General features: G+C 49.0%; 1 protein-coding gene across 3 annotated transcripts in view; it reads right to left on the bottom strand.

Moving 5' to 3' along the window:
• The window catches only part of PIR (pirin), a 98,977-nt gene that overhangs the window by 51,755 nt on the left and 31,185 nt on the right, over positions 1-16,037 (bottom strand). For all 3 annotated transcript variants that reach the window (XM_047764406.1, XM_047764405.1, XM_047764404.1), the window contains 2 exons: positions 8,720-8,803; positions 6,712-6,918 (listed from right to left, as the gene is read on the bottom strand). In XM_047764406.1, coding sequence (XP_047620362.1) covers positions 6,712-6,918; positions 8,720-8,803 — 291 coding nt within the window. The remainder of the gene's footprint in view (positions 1-6,711; positions 6,919-8,719; positions 8,804-16,037) is intronic.

The following is a 16,037-nucleotide window of genomic DNA, read 5'->3' on the forward strand; positions in this document are numbered from 1 at the left end:
GAAGATCTTGATTCCTAAAAATGTTAAGAAATTTATGCATAAATGAGTTTAAAACTTTATGCTGTTCTTTTCGCCCTTAGAATATATCCCACTCAAAGGGTACCAGCAGAGAACTATGTTGAAAAGCCCTTCAAATAAATATTTTCTCTGTGTACTTATGTTGCTGATATCTTTAAACAAATTGTGAGGTTCTTCATTTGTTTCCGTTTGGCTTTCATATTAAGATGTGGTTTTTTTCCCCTTTTCTGGTTTAACTCGATGTCTTAAATATGTAAACATTTACATCTTTCAAAATTAAAAATAAATAGACATACTGAGAGAAGTGTCAGGGCCATCCTTATTCCCCGCCCTCGACCCCAAAGGGAATGTTTTTGTAAATATCCAGTTTTTAAGTCTATCACCAAGTGCTCTGATTTATAAATAAAATCAATTAACAGAGAGGCCTTTGGCAGAGACACTTTCTCTCTGAGCCAGTGCTGTGTTCCCTCTGTTTGCTATCATCCTGAGTTCCCTTGGTCAGAAACCCACCATCATTCTTTTTTGAGCAAGACTCGAGCTTAGGGGTTCCCGCTGTGGCACAACAGGATCGGCAGCGTCTCTACAACACCAGGACACGGGTTCAAGCCCCACCTGGCACAGTGGGTTAAGGATCCGGTGTTGCTTCAACTGCAGATCAGATTTTTTTCTTTCTTTCTTTCTTTTTTTTTTTTTGTCTTTTGCCTTTTTAGGGCCGCATCCACGGCATATGGAGGTTCCCAGGCCATCGAATCAGAGCTACAGCTGCCAGCCTACACCACAGCTCACAGCAACGCCAGATCTTTAACCCACTGAGCGAGGCCAGGGGTCGAACCCACAACCTCATGGTTCCTAGGCGGATTCATTACCGCTGCACCAAGACGGGAACTCCGGATCAGATCTTGATCGCTGGCCTGGCAACTCCATATGCCGAGGGGTGGCCCAAAAGGAAAAAACAAAACAGACTGACTCTCAAACTTGCTTGAATACTTCAAAGGGGAAAAAAAGCTCCTGTGCTATCTGTTTTCAGAATGTAATGGTTTTTTAAAATGTTACCTGGAGAAGTTGTTCTTCTGAGCCTGGGAAGCCAAGAGAAGCCTCCCATTGGGGGGCGGCCCTCCCCACCTCACCAGACAGAAGCAAACTCAGAAAGGCGGGGCAGAGGACTGGAGAATCTGGGGTCAACTGGAAAGTCGGGCAAGATCCATGTAACACTGCCAAATCCAACTTAAGAAATTCAAATTTTCCCTGAAATAGAGAAATGGGTAGGTACAACGTTCAAATGTCCTGAGTTTACTGTCCGGTATTAGGATTGCCAAAAACCCACTGCCGTGTGGACATGCTATAAAAATATTTCCCTGGAGTTCACTCGTGGTGCAGCAGGTTAAAGATCCAGCGTTGACACTGCAGTGGCTCGAGTCACTGCTGTGGTGCAGGTTCAATCCCTGGACCAGGAACTTCTGCACGCCATGGGCACAAGCAAAAAAAAAAAATTAAAATTAAAAAAAAAAAAATCCGGAGTTCCCATCATGGCTCCGTGATTAACAGAACTCACTGCACACCAGTAAGTACGGCCGCTGCTGGAGGTCAGGCCACGCCCTGAGACCCACAGGAAAGATGCCGACAAGGAGACACCCACCTGCGGACCCCTAAAGGGAACCAGGAACCTCCAAACCTCTGCTCCTCACTGAGTGCTGTCACTGCTGGCGTTTCAGAAACCTGCGGGGAACAATCTGGGTCTGGCAAAACAGCCTCGTAGCCACACTTCAAGAAGAAATAAAAATCCGAGTTCCCTGGTGGCTCAGAGGATGAAGGACTTGACAGTGTCACTGCTGTGGCCTGGGAACTTCTACATGACTCATGTGTCCCCCCCCCCCCAAAAGATCGTTCTGTTTTTTATCTCCCTGCTTCCTAATCCCTTAAAGAGTTTATTGTATTTGAAAATAGAATTTGGCGAATTTTACTCCTCTCTCAACTTTTTAGTGAGCTCGAATTAAGCTTACTGCAGTCATGCCTAATCCTTCTATCGCCTCTCTTCTTAGGACTTTTCCATAGTTTCTCTTATTCCAGCACTCATTTACATTTTGATGACTTCACTTGCACACCCAGAAAATATTTATCGATCACCTTGTGTGTACTAGACAGTTTCAGGTCTGGGCCCATTACAGGAGCTGCTTGGCTGACTCTCTTGGAAGTGAATTTGTACAGTTTTGGCTGTCCTCCAGTATGAGACTACACAGTCTGCCCATCAGAAGGAAACTTCTTCTTGTGATATGTGTAGTCCACAGGAATCTTGCACAAGGCTTCTGCACAGGAAAAGCAGCAACCACGTCGAGAGGGCTCACCCTGTACCGGGGAGTGCGCTCAGCTCTTCATCCCCATGAACCAATCTCATCTTCCCAATGACCCTCTGGGTCATCAGAATGATCTCCATTTTACAGGTGAGAAAACTGAGGCCCAGCAAGCGGACATGACTTCTCTAAAGGCAGTCAGCGGTGGGGCTGGCCTTGACCTCAGCAGTCTGGCTCCAGATTGCCGTTTTCTGACCCTGGGAGGGGGTGGCTGAGGCCTCCTTAGGCTTTGCTTCTGACATAATGGAATTTCAAACAGCGGGAGGCAAGAAAGAGGCGTTTGTTGGGAAAAGAATCCTGTTCCAGAGACAACTGGCAATAAATATCCCTCACTGGCGGCCTGATAAGGATGGAATGGGGTTTAGAGAATTTCAGAGTCTCGTGAAATAAACATGTGAGTTTTGACCTTCCTGAAGTGACAGAAACTATTCGAAGTGTCCCGTTTTGCTCTTTTCCCCCTTGCAGCCTTCACTTTAGACTGTGCTGTCCTGGCAGAATCTTGCTCAAAACTGGCTGTGGCTTCTCAAGGGCTGAAGAAATGCTCAGAGTCACAAAACCTGGGCAACACGGGGCACATCTACCTCTGGGAATTTTAAAAGATCGGCTGTGTTGCTCGCAAAAAAAAGTGTCTAGCATTTTGCACAAAACTCCCTCACGGTTTCTGTGGAGGTGGGAACCGAAGCCCAGAAAGGTTGCGAACTTGCCAAAAGCCACAGAGCTGGACCTTGACATCGTCTACAGACACCTACTCACACTGTTCCTCAGGAGAAGTGCACCCCCGCGTCTTGGATCCTGCGGATTTGATACATTTTACAAACAATGGGGCCTGGACCACAGCGTGAGCATCCCATGGGAGCCGGTGAGAAAGGCAGACTCTCTGGCCTTACCTGGCCCTGCTGAACCGGAATCTGCATTTCAACAAGAGCCCGGAGCCATCCACGTGAATATTAAAACTGGAGAAGAGCGCAAATGTTCTAGCTAGTTCAGTTGTGGGGAGGGGAGGTATTGGCGACTCTATCTATGTTGGTTATAAATGCACCCGTCTCTTGAAAGGTATATGATCAGCCTCACCTCGCAATTTAACTTAAAATTATCCTCCTGATGCAAAACGATTTTCAGTTTGTCTTTATGGCGGACCGAGACTTTTAAGGATGCAATCGTTGCTTTGTGAGCAGATAGGAAGGCTTCCGATGTGCAAAATTACCTTTCTTATGAGACCCAGCAAGAAACGGCCACCAGCCCCCAGGTTTACGATGACGCACAGTGATGTCTTTTCTCGAGAGCACATCAACCACCTTTTCCCAGATCGTGGCGACATGGGCAGCAAACACAAATCTCGGCCCGGTTCTTGCCCAAGTTAACACAAAGGCATCACAACAATAACAGCTACCATGTATGTGCTGTTTACAATGTGTCTGGCGCTGTGTTGATAACTTACAGTATAGAAAAAAATCACTTAAGCCTCAGAGTAACCGTATTTTACAGACAAGGACAATGAAGCACAGAGAGGTTTGGTGGTTTGCCCGAAGCCACACAGCTAGTTCATGGTGGGGCTCGTAATTCAGCCTGTCTGCCTCGAGTCCACGCTGGTAGCCACAGCCCCATACTGCCGCTCAGAGTCCAAATGGATGCTGTCTGGGGTTCCAGGAGTCCCTCTGCTCTCATACTAAAGACCGATCATGTACCTAGGAGAATGTAATTCACTTCAGATGTTTTACTTGACAAAAAGCAAAAGAGAGGCTGGCAGCGACTAGGACATTATTTCACAGAGTGAAGTAAGACACAGTCTCCAGCTCTCGGTGGCGACTGCAAGACCTCGCAGTCTGATGCTTGGAAGTGCTTGAAAACGTCCCTCTGCCTGTCACGGAACCAACTCCTACATTGAAACTGCACTATAGTTTCTATAAATGAGAAGCAGCTGCAAAGGCTAAGGATTCGTGATACTGCTGGCTTTGATTATCCATCAAATCAGGGGTCTCATTTCTCTTTTCAGCAGCCGATGCTCACCTCTTTTTGTAAAAGAAACCTTAAGGATAATTCCAGTATACGTGGACCAGGCACAGCCTTGTGCTTTGGGTGAAGTGGGGAGAGGGAATTCTCTCGACCTTCACCTCAGTAGCCCTGAGAGCCTGTCCCTAGAACCCTAGAGTCCTGAAAACAAAGAATGAAAAACACCCCAGGAGATAGTGAGTGGCCTCTCCTGTGTGTGAACGCAGCTCTCCAGAGAGCCTCCCTGCCTGACAGTACACACGGCCCAGTCCTCGGTCTTACACCTGGAAGACCTCCCCCGGCGCGAACTCTCCCCTGTGGAGCTGAACTAGAAACAGTTGAAAAGGGCACTGCCAGAGTTCTCGGCGAAAATGAATCTGACTAGTTTCCATGAGGTCGCAGGTTCGATCCCTGGCCTCACTCAGTGGGTCAAGGATCTGGCGTTGCCGTGAGCTGTGGTATAGTCACAGATGTGGCTCGGATCTGGTGTTGCTGTGGCTGTTGCCTAGGTCGGTGGCTTCAGCTCCGATTCAACCCCTAGCCTGGGAACTTCCATATGCCACAGGTGTGGCCCTAAAAGTACAAAAAGGGGCAGAGGGGGGGGCACTGCTGAATGCTTGGCAAAACAGACATGGGCCACAGAAACACTATGAGAGGTGACATTCCCAACGGCAAAGTCAGGCAGAGGCCTGCCAGGGGCAGAGCTGGCAGGCAGATGTGTGCGCTTAATAGGGAGCGAATGCTGATACTGTTTTCTTCAACCACTTCTGTTTGCACTGGAAACGCAAAGCAGAATCACGTCGACGCCCAGGCACAGCCCAGGTCCAGAGCCATGGTTATGGCGCAGGGAAGATAAAAAGCGCTAACTCCTCACCAATCACTACGACCAACCCCCTGGCCAGGAAATGCATCCCACTGCCCGGCCCTTAGCCCTGCGCCTACAGGAAAACAACACTGAAATTGACGTAACTTAGTCTCCCAAACGGTTTTAAGTGCTGGTGGGGGAGAGGTGGGCAAAGTGGTTCCCAGGAGGTTGATTTCTCAACAACAGGCGACAGACTGGCAGCACAGGTGGTACTAGAGTCAGAGCCCCTCCCAGATCCCCTCAACCCCCGCCCCGGGGTCCTTTTAACCATTTCTGTGCTGCCCACCCCAAACTCAATGGCTTGGGGGAAGGGAGCACGAAAGCCCAGCCCCTGTGTCAGGGTGGGTGGGGACAAGTGGGAGGCAGCCGATCCTCTTTGGGACTTTGCCTGAGATGACACCCCTGTGTGGCGACTTGCTCCTCCTGGTCCGGGTTCCTTTTTCCCTTCCCCAGGGGACACTTCCTTTAGACATCTGCACATGAATGTTCTCTGGGTCTGCCTCTGGGAAATGCCACCTACAAGACCACCAAGCCCCCCAGCTCACCACCCTGCAGGTGCAAGCTAGGAACCCGGCCTCAGCAGCAGGTCTACGGTGCAATGAACACTTTACTTGCCATACCCTTTTCCTACCAAAATCTGTCCATAAAATGTAGCCAAAATTGATCGTACTTGATTAAAAGGTGGGACATGAAACCAAAATATGATAAAGTCTCTGTTAAGAACAATGTACAGGGCATGGCATGGATGCCTTATATCAACGTTCGAGTTAATTGTTTAAAGAAACCTTTATGGAGTTCCCATCATGGCTCAGTGGTTAACGAATCTGACTAGGAACCATGAGGTTGCAGGTTCGATCCCTGGCCTTGCTCAGTGGGTTAAGGATCCAGTGTTGCTGTGAGCTGTGGTGTAGGTTGCAGACGCAGCTTGGATCCCGCGTTGCTGTGGCTCTGGCGTAGGCCGGTGACTGCAGCTCCGATTCGACCCCTAGCCTGGGAACCTCCATATGCCGCAGAAGCGGCCCTAGAAATGGCAAAATGACAAAAAAAAAATAAGAATAAAAATAAAAGAAACCTTTCTATGATGTAGTAGTGTGCTGTCCTTACCAATTTAAAAACATCTTCATAGAGTGGAGTTCAGTTTTTGTTTCTTAAACGGGGAGCTATAAAAGTGCACTATAAATAAAAGGAAATAGACTAAGTATGCGCACACATTAAGATGTATCTTGAAAATGGCTTTTTGTGCAGAATTATTAAATGACCTTGCTTTCCTGTAATTTTCCTAGCTCGATGGATCTGCAGGCGCCCCCCCCCCCCCAAAAAAAAACCGTCTGGGCTGCCTTCAGTTCCATTTATTCTGACGCCTCTGCAGCAACTCCTTCACATGGGACACGAACTGTGACAGCTAACCCGAGGTGCGCTGCCAACCGGGATGGGGCCAGCCGCGTGTCACCGGGCACCTCGGCTTTCATGAACGCACGACAGCGCGGTTACCTTGACTCCCAGGGCTTCTCCCGAAATGACGGCCACAGTCACACCATCCTGACTGGGTTTAGGGATTTCTTTACTTTTCAGTTCCTGGTAGCGTGGCTCCACCATCTTCTGAGAGCTCCTCAAATTCACCCACAGTTGTAGGCCATGGACTGGCTCCTCCGAGCAGGGCATCTCGGCGTGCACGATGCCCCGGCCGGCGGTCATCCACTGCAGACACCAGACCAAAGAGAGGAAGGTGTAACCCAGCTTCTAAGGAGGCCGCAGATGGGACGAGGATGCCCGGGTAACTAAGCAACCAAGCGAGGCGCCTCACAAAGCCCTGCTTTCCGAGTTACCGGGCAGCAGGAGGAGTACCACAGCCACAGGGACAACTGCTGGGCCCTTTCTTTTTCCAAAGGCATCCCGTGCTTCCGCATGCAAATTCAAAGCATCGGATCTGCAATTTGCACACAGGGAAGACTGCCCGCATTGGCCCCGGAGTCTCAGGACGGCACTATGAGATGGGCGGGGGGGGGGGGGTCTGGGCCGGGGAGGGGCGAGGCGAGCATCAGTGCAGATAGAGTGAAGGCCCTAGCCCATCCAACAGGGAGCTCCGGAGAGGGATGAAGCTTCAGAACTGTCCCGAATTGAGGCGTGGTGGCTGAGCTTTTCTATCCCGACAGGAGCAAACCACTGGCCGTGGGCCAGCCGCCACTCCTTAGCCTTGGGTGGGGTGGTTCCGGTGCAGAGGGCAGCGCTGGGGTGGGGTGGGGATCTAAAGACACGGGCGGAGGCCCATGCCATCCTCCACACCAGAGGCAGCTGACCGGAGTCCATGGGTACCGGAGCCCTCACTGCTGGGAGAAACTTACTGTCTCCACTGTTGTGCAGATTTTGCAAGCGTGCCTTGATTTCTTTATTAAGAGCCTGTCAGGGGCCAGCCCTAGGCGCCAACCTCAGAATCTGGGGAGGGAGGGAGGGAATGAGCCCGACAGGCAGATTTCCTGCCTGCCTCGGCTTGGGTCCTCCCACAGGAGGTCCCGACACAAGGGCTCAAATGCAAGGGGTTTATGTACTTGGAAAGTGAGGCAGAAAATACAAGTGGGGGAGAGGAGGAGGAGTGAGCAAGGCAAGGGAGGAAGCTAAAAGGGGTGCTCATGGGCAGGTGGCATCTGCGGGCACCTGGGGCCCGGTCCCACGGGGAACCAGGCACATCAGAACAACTGCATGGAGGGAGGAAAAATCCACTTTACGTTCTGCTCCTGGTGAGAAGTGACTGTTGACATTTGGCCATGCCTCTCTGCCCTTTTGCTTTTCTGCCTTTAAATTTTGTGTTCACTGAAACACCATGATTCAAATATTTGCAGCTGGCATCCCACAAAATGTGTACATGATCCCAGAAGGTGTCTGAGACAGAGTCCAGGCTTTTAAACCCAGTGAAGATGACCCAAGCACTTCCTGGGGATTTTAATTTTAAAATCATCTCAGAGGGACCAGGATGGTGGCCGGGTTTGGGTCCTGATCTTACGTGACAACACTCGCCCCTGCAAACATCCTGGAAGATACATAGTAAATTGTCTCAAAGTCAGCAGAGAGGTCTAGAAAGATGAGACGTGAAGCTAGTGCACTGAATGTGGCAACTGGGACATCAGGAGCGACCGTGACCTGAATGGCTTCAAGAAAGGACTGGGGGGCGGTGCTGAGAGGCCAACCCTGATTTCAGTGAGTGGAGGATGGGATGGAAGATGAGCAAGGTGAGACAGAGACTCACGGATTACTCTTTTGAGAAAAGCAAGGCAAAGACTAGGTGGAAGCTGAGCGATGATGCTGGGGTCAAGGGAAAGAGAAACGCAAGACACCTGAGCAGGTTTGCAGGTGAAGTGGAAGGAGCCATAGAACGGGGGAAGTCAAAGATGGAACAAAGAGCGCGGGGGGTCGGGGGACAGGTGAAGGTACCGGAAGTGGGAGGGATCAAGCAAGCCCAGCCACAGCCTAGGAAAGCATCAGCCATAACTCGTGTTGGCCATACCTGTAGGTCTCCTGGGTTCAACTGACCAGCATGTCCACAGAAGTCTTCGTGGGCCATGCTACCCCCTTCCAGGAGGTAAGACACCTTTGAAAAAAACAAAAGAGAAGCAAAAGTAGGTGTTGGGGAGCTGTGAAGTGTTACTCTCTGTTTGCACTGAAAACGGGTTGAAGAAAAGCGGCAGGAGCAGCTCAGACAGTGGAGCGAGCTGCCGGAATGAGCCTCAGTGACAGGTCCACGCGCTCCATGCAATGTCCGAGCGAATTTCAGGTGGGAGCCCCTTCCTCTGGGCAGATGCAGCCCTGAGCAAGCAGCGCCCCCAGGCGGGTGAGAGGGGCCCCCACCCATTCCCTCAGCCACAGTGGGCCCCGGAGCTCAGGGTGAAAGCGGCAGCTCCTGTTGAAACAGCAGGAGCCCTGTTACCAAGGCCAGGTTCACCCAGGAGGGTGGGACGGCAGACCTGAGGTCTCCACGCCGTCCTCTACAAGAGGACTGGGGAAACCCAAAGGGGGTGTCTTTCCCACACCAGGCACACAAACTCACCCGGCGCTCAAGAGATGTTGGTGCAATAGGTCAAATGAATGCATATAAAGTCAACTTTTCCAGAGGCGTGTCTGCACGAAATCTGAAAGCATCATCCGTGTAGAGATTCTGTGATGTCCCTTGGGGGAGCCACTAGCCACGTGTGGCTGAGTTCCAAGTAATTAAAATTAAACAAAATTAAAAATCAGCTCCTCAGGTGCACTCGTCACATTTCAAGTACTCGAGAGCCCCCATGTGCCCAGTGGCCACCCGAGCGGACCGCGCAGATGGCAAGGCATCTTTACAGGAAGTTCTATGTGATGACACTGATCTTGATAAATAAATCTGAGTATCAGCAGCCATCTAAGGGAGGGATTTTGCAAGGATAGCCAAACCTTCCCGGGAGCCTCTATAAGCACAGTGCCTCTTGGCAGAACGAGATGCCACCGATTTTAAACAGCACAAGAAAATCTTACTTCATTATTTCCCTAAGAGGAAAAATCCAGCAACTCTAAAATTCTCATTTTGAAAGCTATCGTGATTATCTTAACAAAGATAAAAAGACACCCAAATACTGAGAAGCTATTTTAAACGACCCCAGGGATATGGCAACATTTGAAACACGCGATTTAATACTGAAAGCTTAAAATGCGTGTCTGCTCGGGTGGGAGCTCCCTCTGCACAACTCTGTTTTCCGCTCTCCATTTTGCTCGTTTTGTACACATTCCTGAAATCATCTGTAAATGCCAACAAGAAATACCCATCAGCCTCAACAGTTCTGAAAGGTGTGTGCAAAACGACGTTTATCCACAAACCACGCACGGCTCCCCTCCTCAGGCTCATGGGCAACAGCTCTGATCATTTACACCATTGGATGAAGTTTTCATATTCTAGCGATTCCAAGGCTTTCTTTAAAGCTTAATGGGTTTACCCTTTTTAATCTTGTAACTTTTACTCCAAAACTCTCACCATTATTAAATGAGCGAACCCAAAATGCAGTCTGCAGTTAAGGTCCCAACATCTCTTGTACTCATGCCAGCCCGATCTCATTTTCACCCAAAGACCCATTCCGCCAAATAGAGCAATTTAAATCAGTACTTTAAAATAACAACATTTGGAAGTTCCCGTCATGGCGCAGCAGAAACGAATCCGACTAGGAACCATGAGGTTGCAGGTTCGAGTCCCTGGCCTCACTCTGTGGGTTAAGGATCCAGCGTTGCCAGGAGCTGTGGTGCAGGTCACAGATACGGCTCAGATCCCGCGTTGCTGTGGCTGTGGTGTAGGCCAGTAGCTGTAGCTCCGATTAGACCCCTAGCCTGGGAACCTCCATATGCCGAGAGTGCGGCCCTAAAAAGAAAAAAGAGTAAAATAATATTTTTACCAACAAATCACATCTGTCTAGAACCACAAAAAGAAACAGAGTAGAAACATGTCTCCGCAAGGAAGAAAAAAATATAAATACTCAAGAGGTAAGAGAAGAGAAAATATTTACAAAGGTCGAAGCACACACATCAGATACTGCTGTTCTACACAAAGAACACTATTTCCTGCTCCATACAAGAACCCAGGACGTATGTCTAGGCCAGACTGCTTCCATGGTCTATGTTTCTGCTTTATTCTAAGGCATTAAAAAGTAGACCCAACTAATCTTTTTGTTTTGTTTTGTTTTTTTGTCTTGTTGCCGTCTTTCTAGGGCCGCTCCCATGGCACATGGAGGTTCCCAGGCTAGGGGTCTAATCAGAGCTGTAGCTGCTGGCCTACGCCACAGCCACAGCCACAGCCACGTGGGATCCGAGCCGCATCTGCGACCTACACCACAGCTCATGGCAACGCCAGATCCCTAACCCACGGAGCAAGGCCAGGGATCAAACCCACAACCTCGTGGTTCCTAGTCGGACTCGTTAACCACTGAGCCACGACGGGAACTCCCCAACTAATCTTTTTTAATATGAAAATTCCAAAAATTGTTTTATAACTTATAAGGGGCAGTGGGCTTTGGATCATTTTCCTATATATCTGTGTATTTAGGAACTAGCCAAATGATGATCAATTCCTAGATAGAGAACCTACAACAGAACAATTTTAAAATAATTAATAAGACGGTCAGTTCACCAAAAACATTCATTCGTGAATTCACTGGATATCATCACTAAGGTCTTCTGACGGAGAAGACAGATAAGACAGCTGTGCTCAGGAAGCGCATCTTCTCACGCAGACGAGCAAGTGCACAGCAGGCCCTGCTGGCTACGTACAGGGCACCGTGAGGGGCACAGGAAGGATTCGGCTCACACTCAGGTCCAGGGTAAAGCGTCTCAGAGAAAGATGAGAAAGGGGCCGCAAGATCACACCAGCATAGCAATAACCCAAGACCCGGCCATGACCCTGGCCTCCCATCGCTGTGGCCTGACCTCTATCAGGGACCCCCGCTCCATCAGCGGGGCAGGGCCTGCCCCAAAGAGTTAGGGACAACCTCCACTGCCCTTTGTGCTATTTCCCTCCCCCCGGAGGGCACTCCATGTACACTTAACACCCCTGTGCTCCTCGCCCACCCCTCCCTGGTGGGAAGGGAACAGCGGAATCTGATTGGTGGACTTGAAAGAAGACCGAGCCCCATCGCTGAACCCTGCCTCTCCCCTCCCTCTGGGAGAATCGGCCTGTCCACAGAAGGCGGGGGTCCTCTTTTGCTCTTTGCCTCTGTGGGGAGGGCCAGTCCCCACATTGGTGGCTGGCAGGGGGCTAGCACAGCCAGTGAGATCTGCCAGTGAGTCTGCCTCAGTTGCAGTATTCAGAAGCCCAGCTACCCACGGGTATAAGCCCCATTCTACAGTATCAACTTTATTGGAAATAAAGGCATGTCTCTGTCTGCATTTCCACTCTTTCATCTCAACTCGTTCAGAATCCAGGCTGGGCCACCAGGCTGTGGTTTGCTCTTCCTCCTCATACCCCCAACTAAGGGCAATTCAAGAGCTGCTACAGTCAGCTGTTGAAATCTTACTTTGCAGCCTTATGATGAGCCCACCGCCTCCAGAGCTCACTTTATTGATTGCAGGTTCTTGAAACCAAGTGTTTGTTGAGCACTTAACTACAGTGCAAACCAAGGCTGGCGCCAGAGGATTCTCCATGTGTCATCCTGCAGAACAATGCCACTGTGCTAGGTGGCCCTGGCAGCAACCTTTCTCTCAGCAGGTGACAAGGAGATGGCTAGAGTAACTGGAGGTTCTGGAATGCTTCTTTTTTTCTTTTGTATCTTTTTTAGAGCTGCACCCGTGGCACAGGGAGGTTCCCAGGCTAGGGGTCAAATTAGAGCTGCAGCTGCCGGCCTGCACCACAGCCACAGCAAAGCCAGATCCGAGTCACGTCCGCGACCTACACCACAGCTCATGGCCACCCTGGATCCTTAACCCAGTGAGCGAGGCCAGGGATCGAACCTGCAACCTCATGGATACTAATGGGGTTCATTATGTTGAGCCACGACGGGAACTCCTCCTTGGAGGTCCTAGATGGTGATGGTTCATTATACGTGTCAACTTGAATGGGCTAAGGGATGCCCGGAGAGCTGGTAAAATGTCACTTCTGGGTGTCTCTGTGAAGCCGTTTCTGGACGAGATGAGCATTTCCATCAGCAGATCCACCAGCACCGGTGCAGGGGGCGCCGCCCCGTTGCACGAGGACTCAAATGCAGCAACATGGTGGAAGGTGAACGCCTGCTCTCTCTTCTTCGGCTGGACCATCTACCTTCTCCTGACCTCAGAGACCAAAACGTCGGGATTCTCTGCCTTTGTCTTCGGGGATTTACACCAGCGGCCTCTGGAGCCTCCGGCCTTGGTCTGAACTCGACAAGCCGGCTTCCCCAGTTTGCCAGCCTGTAGAGGTCAGGTTGAGATTTCCCACCTTCCTTAATCAAGGGAGCCACTTGCTACAACGAATCTCATCCTACGTTGATCTCTATCTATCCTGTTGATTCTGTTTCTCTGGAGAACCCCGCCTGGATTTTTATGTCCAGAACCATCTGGGAACTTATGACCGCAACGGCAATGGTGCAACGCTGGCACAGGGATGAAGGAGACCCGTTTGCAGAGGGAATTAACATAAAATGACAGCGACTTCAAATCAGTGCAGCAAGGATGCGTTTTTCCATTAAACGGTATTGGAACGAGCGATGAACCAGATGAGAAAAAGAGAGCAAGCGACGTGTTCCAAATGGGTTAAGGATTTTAAAAATCCATTTCTAAGACTGAAATCTAAGGAGACAACAAGAATACAAAACGTCTGCACAAATCTATCTTGGCAATGTTTATTATAACAGCAAAAAGACAGGAACAATCTGGATGGTGAATTAATAGGGAACGCTTAGCTAAATGATGGTACAGCCCTACCAGAGACTATTATGCAACTGTCAAAACGTGATACAGATCTCTATTTGCTGACACAGAAAAATGAAATATTCATAAAAAAAATAGGCTACAGAACAGTAATTGTACTTAAAGGGGTCAAATGCAATGATGCATGTAAATGGCTTCATTTAATAACACTGTATCCGGTCATGCTGCGTAGACATGTAAGTGCCCAGATGGACACGTGCTAAAATGTGAACAAAGGTCACGCCCAGAGGATGGACTTGCGTGCGGGTACATTTTATCATCTGCTTTCTTTTCTAATAGTTTGAGTTTTCTGCAATGAGTAGTTTACTCTTTCACAGGGCAAACTTTTTTTTTTTTTTTTTTAAAAACATAAAGATGCTGCCGCTCATCAGTGAATGGAAAGAAGTGACAGGCTTTATTCTGCAGAGATGCTGGTGATTGTGGGTTCCTTGTGTAGGCGAACTGGGGCTGGACAAGAAGGCAGTGAGACCTACGGGAAAACACTGAGAATCAGAAGAATAACTCCCTATTACCTGTGAGGACAGCTTCGTCAGCTCTGGCTTTAATGTCACTAGGTGGGACAGACCCGGAATTATTACAGAGGCCACTTGTGCCAAAATAAGAATCAAGCGCTTAGGACTCCATACAAAGCTTCAACATTTCAGAGGACAAATTTCAAACAACCAGCCAGTGTATATGGGGCAGTGTCTAGACGTGCTTTCCTTTTCCTGTTAGGCATGCATTTTTAATTAAAATAACTTGCATAATAATGGCAATTTTCATTCCGTTTGGGCTGAAGTTCCCCTTGGGGTTCTCAAAGGAGCCTCTTTCAAATCATGTTCTTTCCAGCCCCCAAGATTTTTCAATTAAGCAAGCCGAGGGGCTTTCAAGTTGTTCATCATCTGAAAATACGTCAGGCAACTTTCAAAAGTAAATTGCGGTGAGCGTGCCTTATTTAAAGACGAAACTGTATGTGGATACCCAAAGAGACTGTTTTTGTTTGGTGGGTTGTTTTTTGGCAGCTTTTATTTTAGAGAGCACTTCCAACACGGTTTCTAAAAGATGGCGAAGACAGTTCTCCCCTCTTTTCTTCTCCTTTTGCGCTGTGGATGGTCCTCTTTTCCCTGCTGATACGAAAGGAAACAGCACTGCCCCTGTTCTAAATTCTGTAAAACCTGAGTTAGAGAAGTCTGGTCAAAGAAGCTTTACTGAATCCGTAATACCTGCCCTTTTCTACCTAAAGCGAAAAGACACACTGAGAGCCTTTGGGGAAAGAAAAATCAGAAACCAAGGAAACCAGCAACACTGGATTTATTCTTTTCCTTCTTGTGTTTGTTAAGTGCTACACATGCTGCACTGAGACCTGAAGGATGAAGGTCTACAGAGCATTACAAACAAACAAACAAACCACACTCGAGCAGGACGTTTAGGAGTCGACAGGATCCAGACGATTTTTCAGGACGTGACATAATTGCAAACACCTGGCGAACTGGCGGGTGGCTACGGAACAGGGAGTATTGTGTTCAGACTTGAGAGCGGCATGTGTCTAAGAAATCTGTGATTTGAAACAGGTGTTTGCTGAAAGGACTGGACATGCCTCCTTGGTCCTGCTGCGTCCTTTCCTCCTCCTGGTCCTAACCTTTCCACCCGTCTTTACGAAACAGGTGTGCTTCCTTGTCCGTTCTCATTGGTGACTGCATTGGGAAGACGGACCCGAACTCACAACAGTAGTGACAGACAAGGGTCACCTGCAAGGTGAAGCTGCGAGAAGGTGTACCTCGAGGAGCTATACATTATTTCTGAGCAATCACGGCAGCAAACAGAGTCTGTGGTTTCTTTCTGGCTGGTATTCAGTAAGAAGAGTGTCATGACCTTACTCAGTGTTACAGATGCAAAAAATACTGTTTGGAGGAAAAAAGTTTTGTGCTAGATTAAACTCTATGTTCTTTTCCTTTCCATTTGCCCTGAAATGGGGGCTTTGTTTGTTTTTGTTTTTGTTTTTTTTCTATTGGTAGCTGAGTAGGAAAAAGAGACAAACAAAACAAAAACACGGGTTGAGGTCATGGCTGATGAGAGAGGCCGGCAAGGAACATCTTGCGTAATCGAAGCGGGGAACTGGCCTTCAAGGACACAGAGGGAATGTGTGAATCCATATCATTCAGGACCCGAGCTATTTTACAAAAATGTTTTCATCTTTTGAGCAATCACTGAGAAACCTGGAAAATGACCCCCCCTTAGTCAGCTCACCCGATCCCAAACCCACAAAAACACCTTCACGAGGGCCACAAGGGAGTTTTCGCAAAAAGGGAAAAGACAACCAACAAGGTTGAGGTCTTCAGCCAAAGGTCAAACCCGCATCTTTTAAAGCTCCGCTGGGTCCTGCCTTGACCCGTCCTGCTACCAGCCCCGGAGGCGCAAGGCTTCAGGGATTCTTGCCA

This window comes from Phacochoerus africanus, chromosome X (assembly GCF_016906955.1).
Source record: "Phacochoerus africanus isolate WHEZ1 chromosome X, ROS_Pafr_v1, whole genome shotgun sequence".
Taxonomy (NCBI): Eukaryota; Metazoa; Chordata; class Mammalia; order Artiodactyla; family Suidae; genus Phacochoerus; species Phacochoerus africanus.